Source organism: Gymnodraco acuticeps, unplaced genomic scaffold (genome assembly GCF_902827175.1).
Source record: "Gymnodraco acuticeps unplaced genomic scaffold, fGymAcu1.1, whole genome shotgun sequence".
Lineage (NCBI taxonomy): Eukaryota > Metazoa > Chordata > Actinopteri > Perciformes > Bathydraconidae > Gymnodraco > Gymnodraco acuticeps.
This window is the reverse complement of record NW_022990621.1, coordinates 58,051-64,730: the sequence shown is the minus strand read 5'-3', so window position 1 is coordinate 64,730 and position 6,680 is coordinate 58,051. Positions and strand designations below refer to the sequence as shown.

Here is a 6,680-nt window from a genome sequence, read left to right as displayed (position 1 = left end):
ATTTACTGGTTTTGACCCTGCCTGTCCCTGACCTGAATAAACTGAACATTGCTATACACTGGTTGTATCTGAGTCGTGCTATTGGGTTCTGATCTGTACCTGTGATCGTGACAATTGTAGCGTGTTCAAGTAACCAAGGGATATAGTAGTTATCAAATAAGTATAAGATGTGCACAGTTATGATACGTTTTACAGTTATGTAATGCACTGTTGTTGGGGGGGAGAGACCGCCCCTTCCATATGAGTGTCTGTGTACGGCGGGCATTAGGCTTGCATGACAGGACGAGTTGTGTTTTAAAGTAAACAGATATTGTTCTAAACTGTATTAAAGTAAACAGGTAATATCTTGAACTGTATTAAAGTGAACATGTATTATTTGGGACTGTTTTAAAGTAATCCTATATATATAAACCTTCTCACTTACACTCACTGACCCATATATCAACACACACACACACATACACACACATACACACACACACACACACACACACACCCACATGTTCTTTTCAAGGTTCTTTCTGGGGGCCAATATAATCTCAAGCACCAATATATCTGTGTACAATGTTTGATTGTTTGGGAAGGAATAGTTTGTGTGAAATCTTCCTTGGGAAGTTAAAGGAGTGAAGTTAGGTGGAAGATAAAGATTGACTCTGCCGTTGTCTACTCACGCTCTGTTCAGAAGTAATGTACCAATATATCTGTGTACAATGTTTGGTTGTCTGGGAAAGAATAGAGTTTGTGTGAAATCTTCCTTGGGAAATTAAAGGAGTGAACTCAGGTGCAAGAAGGAAGTGAAGTGACTCTCCGCCCCAAATATGTCCATATATACTGTTGTTTATTCATGCAAAATGCCCCCTGTTTCTGACTGGCTGGTCCCGATATCTGTATCGCACGGCAGTAGAGCGGGGAGCCCGGAGTGCTCTGTTACAGGGCACTCTGTATTTCGTATTGTGTTTTTTACCATTAAAATCAGATTATTGTTATAACTTTTATGCCGGTGTTTTGAACTCCTTCTTTTATTAATCTGACCAGGCTCATCTAAACGGACGGCGCGGAGCAGAGGTGGGCTTTAAGCCACCACTACTGTGTTTGCTTCTACAGTTTGTATTTGGAAAAGTCATACTCAGTGTGGTGAACGCTTATTGCTACTGTATCCGTAGCACCCCACACAATAGTTTGGATTGTGTACTGACGTCAGTAAAAAAGTTTGCCCCCCCCAGAGCAAATGTCAAACTCCGCCTATGCTCCTGCTCCTCCTTACCTTGCCGCAGATCGGACCGGACCCTCCTCTAACCATCGGATTCAACGCTGAAACAAACTCCAGACAAAGGGAAGTGGTTATAGAGAACCGCAGTGACGCATCCTAAAACCCGGATGTAAACTCCTTTCGGTTCCTTCGTCAAAAAAGCAATGCAATTTCTCCATAGGATTTTGGAAAATAGCTCGAAATAAGGTCTGTGGTTGACACACATTTAAGAGACGGATCACGTTTTGTTCAGCCGGATAATATCCACATGTCTATCCTACTTTTATAATTTTTTAATCATAAATCTAGTCGCCAGAAGCAAAATGCTAACGTTATGCTATAAACGAACTACAAAAAAGTACAGCAGCAGGGTCGCACGACTTCAACGTCACGCCAACTTTAGATCGTTTCAACTGACTTTCGCGCGCTTGCATATTTTAACAAAGCTTTTCATTTGAGCCACACTGAATTTCACTAGAAGTCATGGCTGTGTCAATTACCATTCTGATATCATTTTACAAAGATGACAAGAAGAGTGTAGATAGAGGAGAGAACCACTACAAGTCAGGACATGTACAGCAGTGCAGCCTAGATGAAGATGTGCTTACCGGTGTTGTCAGGGCTAGCATGAGAGACAAGGTTTATAGAGTGTCGGTGAGTAGTGATAGCAAGAGTACCGTTAAGCTAGAGTTAATGTATTCACATTAGTGACTTTAATTCCCATCAACAAATCCATTTTATGTGTCACATGAAATCTTTATTACAAATATTACACACCAGAAAACACAGAAATATCCATGAAATAAACATACAGTAGGCTATAAACAATTAAAGGGATAATTGGGAAGGCATTACAAATGTAAATATATTTTAAATAATAAAACAATCCCACCACCACAGGTATCTACAGGAGAAGAGGGAATTCTCTCCACGAAATGTGAATGCCCACGTGGAGAATGGAAATGCAGTCATGCGGCTGCATTAGCTATCTTTGCCATCCACAATTTCAGCTGCACTGACACCCCCTGTCAGTGGAAGAAGCCAAAGGCAGCTAAACGTACACATTCAGTGGAGGAGCTATTTCCTCCAACCAATAACTCATTCAACCCGCTGACAAGAGAGCCCACCTCCGAAGATCGTGACTGGCTGAGGGACAGACTCGGGGGCAGGTTCTCAGGAATTTCTTGGCTTCTCTCCCCCGAGCCAGAAGAGGAACACTACAGCTTGGAAACACTTACTGTTCCTGAAATTCTCAAATCTGTTGGGCATCAGGGACCTGAGGCAATTGTGGCAAGCATGGCATTGTCTGAGGAGCAACAGAGGGCAATTCAGGTGGCTACCACTGGTCAGCGAACCAACCCAAACTGGCATTTGTTCAGGAAAGGAAGGTTGACTGCCAGCAACTTTGGAGCTGTCCTGAGGTCAAAGCGTGTGACTGCTTCCCTTATTGCCAGGGTGCTTGGGCAACAACAGGCCCTTGATGGTGTTTTGTCTGTACAGTGGGGGACTATGAATGAATGTGAGGGCGTCAGGGCATTCACCACTGCAACCCAGATGCAGGTCCATGAGTTAGGTTTGTGGCTCTCCCAATCAGGAGTGTTGGGGGCATCTCCAGATGGTCTGGTAGGGTCTTCCGCTGTGCTGGAGGTAAAGTGTCCCTACGGAGCCAGGGAAATGACAATTAGTGAAGCATTGCAAATCAAGGGCTTCTGTTTCTGCTTCTGTCAAGGGCCCACATGCTTCCAAAGCTGGCACTGCCAGAATAATCACCTTTGTCACTGTTGTGGTTATTTTCTGAAAAAGACAGAAAAACAAAAAGGCATATTAATTGACTTGTTCTGAGTTCAGAGAGCACTGCTGTTAAAATTAAATATTTTAAAGATTTACTCATCTTCAGGATGTTATGGTTCCCCTTTGAAGATCTTTCTTGTAGCTGCTGCGATCCTTGTTTGAGTCGTTCATATGTTCGATGAAAAAGATCATAAATCTATCATTTTCAAATATAGTAATTTTAAGAAATTGTGAATCGTTTTTAATTTACATTTACTCACCTTTGCAATGTTGTGGTTGTTAGAGTGTTAGGTTTCTGACTACAGAGAATAACATATTTACAAAATAATATTTCTTAATAAAAAAAGGCAGTCCATGCAGAAAACTATTGTGGTTTCTTGATTCAAGCCTGCCTCTGAATCCCAAATCACAAACCATTCTTTGGAGTAACGTTTCTGATAGAGAAAGACAGAAAACAAACATGAGCCTACCCGAGAGGCCAGACTTTAAGGTAAGAAGAAGTTTAAAGATTTATATTTGCAGATATTATCAGCACATCTGAGTCAAATTAACATGTGTATTAAACAGAACCTAAATAAAAGAAATAAAATGCACCCAGTTTAAAAGACATTGTTTGAGTTTAATGATGAACTCAAAATGTAAAACAAAGTATGAAACATGTTTCTGGATTGATTAAACAGCAGAATCTAAATAAAAGAAATAAAATGCACCCAATGAAAAGACAGTTTGAGTGTAATGATGAACTCAAAATGTAAAACAAAGTATAATAATAATACATTTTATTTATAAAGCGCTTTTCTACAACTCAAAGACGCTTTACAGTATGAGGGAGGGTAGAGAAACAAGGACAGGCAAACAAATAAATATAGTCAAATAAAATAAACAGAAAAGTCAGTCAAGAGGAAGTTGATTGAGAGGGGGGCTTACAGAGTTGAAAAGATGTGTATGAAACATATGTGTTTACATGTGAAAAGACACTATTTTTCTGCCACCTCTTTTATGAGAGGACGTTGGAAGTTCACTAGTGCGCAACATACCTGCACCAGTTTATCTGCGAAGTGCCTCAGGTGAGATGGAATGAACTTTAGGATCCTAAATTCTTTCAAACGAGCATTTGCTCTCTCGACGTGAATCCTATTTTGTGCGATAAGCTTTGTAGCCTGTGCTTCGCTGTGTGTCAGTTGGCCATGACAGAGGAATGGGGGAATGTTGACAGTGACTCCTTCAGGAAGAATGTTCTGGATTAAGAATCCCTTGTCAGCCAATATCAGATCTCCAGGTTTGAAATGCTGAAGAACACCAGAATCCCGTACTATTTCTTTGTCACTTGTTGATCCTGGGTATAGTTTGCTGCAGTATGTGATCACAGCATTTGGTGCTACCCCCAGCAGTAGTTTGAAGGAGTGCATGCCACGGTAAGCAGAGTAGGTCTCTTTCTGGATATCCATTTGCTTGGGGATAGCAATTTTGATGTCTGTACAATCCACTATCATTCTGCAGTTTTGGATGTACCGAAATGAAGAAGGCAAACTGGTTTTATTTTTCTCCCGGCTGGGAACAGTACTCATTATGTCCTTAAAAAGTAATTTATGGAGAACCTCTATAAATGTTAGAATCACATTTCTGACAGTGCTTTCACCGCAGTGAAAGAGTGCAGCCAGATGAAGGTGTGTGTAATTATGACGCAGTTTCACGAGGGTCATGAAAACTTGGTCTTCAAGACTCAGTGATTTGGGGAACCAACCTTCTGGGTATGTAATGGAACCCTCAAAAGGAGCAACATACTCACACACAGCACTGAATGTGTCTCTATCTGGCAATCCTGTCTCCATCCGAAGAACCTTTTCACTCAGCTGAGAGGCAGAATACTTGTCACGGCAGTAACTCTGCTTTGCCTTGGACTCCTCTAGCTGGATCTCTAGCTGCATTATGTGTCTTTGCTGAGATTGAAGTTTTTCTCCTACCGTGGTTGCTTGCTCCTCGGCATTCTCAGATAGTGGTTGAGGATCTTCATTAGCAGCCGCCTGTGTTGATGGACCTGCTTCCTCCTCAGTCATTAGACACGCAGCTTCTTCCTCCATTCCATCAATTATCCCTCTCAGACAGTAGGAATGCTCTTCTACATTCTGTGCTTTAAAGGAAACGGGCCTTTTTCTCTTTTGTAAAAGAAAATGACAGCTGCAGATGCGGGAACAGGCATTGGGCTTCCTGTCAGCTGGTCTGTTGGGAAGATTGAAAATATTAGTTTCATGGAAGTCACACCGTCACATATAAGAGCATTAAGCCATACAGTACATAGGCTAAAACAAAACATCTAAAGATATAACCTTGCACTTTGATAAGTCTCGTGAACATTTTCACTATTTTGACATTTGTATAGATCAAAATTGAACTAAAATAAATAAATGGTAGATTAATCCATATTGAAAATAGGTGTCAGATGCTACACTAATTATAATAGTTAGATTTCTTAATTAAGATAATATATTACTTTATTGATCCCAATTTGGGAAATGTTTGTGTTGCAGCAGCATAAAAAGAAAATATAAGTTATTATATATACAAAAGTATGTGAGGGATGGAATATTAAATTGAATATAAATGTAAAATGTACATGTGATTTTACGTCCAAGAGAAGCTATGGAGCAGAGTTCTCTGCCAGCCAGAGGTGATTTGTTATTAGTTCAATATGTCAAACTGATTTCCCTGACTACAATCTTTAGTTACATGGTGAAACGTTATGCTGCTTGTACTAATTAGACTTATCATACAGTATAAGCGACACAGGTTTTTAATAGGATTTATTCATTATCTTTACCTATGTTGCGGTCTTTTCAGCAGCGCCATCTCTAAAACGGCGATACAGTCACTACCCATCATTTACATTTCACCGTGACATGGACAAAAATGTAACGTCAGCTTACCTCATGGCACGAATCCGGCCGGGAAACGATAGAACGAGCACGTTTCATGCGAAGACCTGTGGCTGCAACCCGGAGCAAAGCAACAAACCATTGCGTAGCTAACTAGTAGCGCTAGCTTTAGCTAGCGTTAGCTAAGGAAACAAACTGCCGAGTAAACTTGGAAAACACTGGTAATTAATTATTCTATAATTTGTAAAACTACGGTGTTAAAAAAAAAATACAGATTCTAATGGTCAGATATATAGATATACAGATACTAGAGATACTACAGATACTAGAGATAGGCAGGTAATAGGCTTGTTTGAGACAAGCGAGACCTGCGCAATTTCGATCAACGTCTTGCTCGTGCGTTGCATGATGGTTAGTCATTTTGTCCGACTTGCTCTGGAGGCCCGCCTACATGAGAAGTTGAAATCTCGCGGGACAAAGACGCCCGCAGCCTTGAGAGCGAGGCGCGGCGAGGCGGCGCAGTTCCTCTCCACGGGCTGCGGAAGCGTAATGCTTGATGGGAAACGACTCGCTGATATCTCGAGCTGAGCGCTCATTGGTGGTTTTTTCCACGTGCTGGTGATGAAACTCTCCAATTGGCTCGGCAAAAGTTTGTTGTTGTTTTGTGTCAGTTTTACGTCGCCACTTCCATTCACAATATTTATAGTCATTAAATTAATATCCATATATTTTATACTATACTTTCACTGCTTACCGTTTTCATACTT

General features: G+C 40.9%; 1 protein-coding gene across 1 annotated transcript; it reads right to left on the bottom strand.

Moving 5' to 3' along the window:
- Positions 1-3,716: 3,716 nt before the first annotated feature.
- LOC117554636 lies at positions 3,717-6,261 on the bottom strand. Its single transcript, XM_034229094.1, has 2 exons — positions 5,965-6,261; positions 3,717-5,260 (listed from the first exon to the last, which is right to left on the bottom strand). The coding sequence occupies exons 1-2, from the start codon at positions 5,967-5,969 to the stop codon at positions 4,018-4,020; spliced, it is 1,248 nt and encodes a 415-aa protein (XP_034084985.1). The 5' UTR covers positions 5,970-6,261; the 3' UTR covers positions 3,717-4,017.
- Between the last annotated feature and the right edge of the window lie 419 nt (positions 6,262-6,680).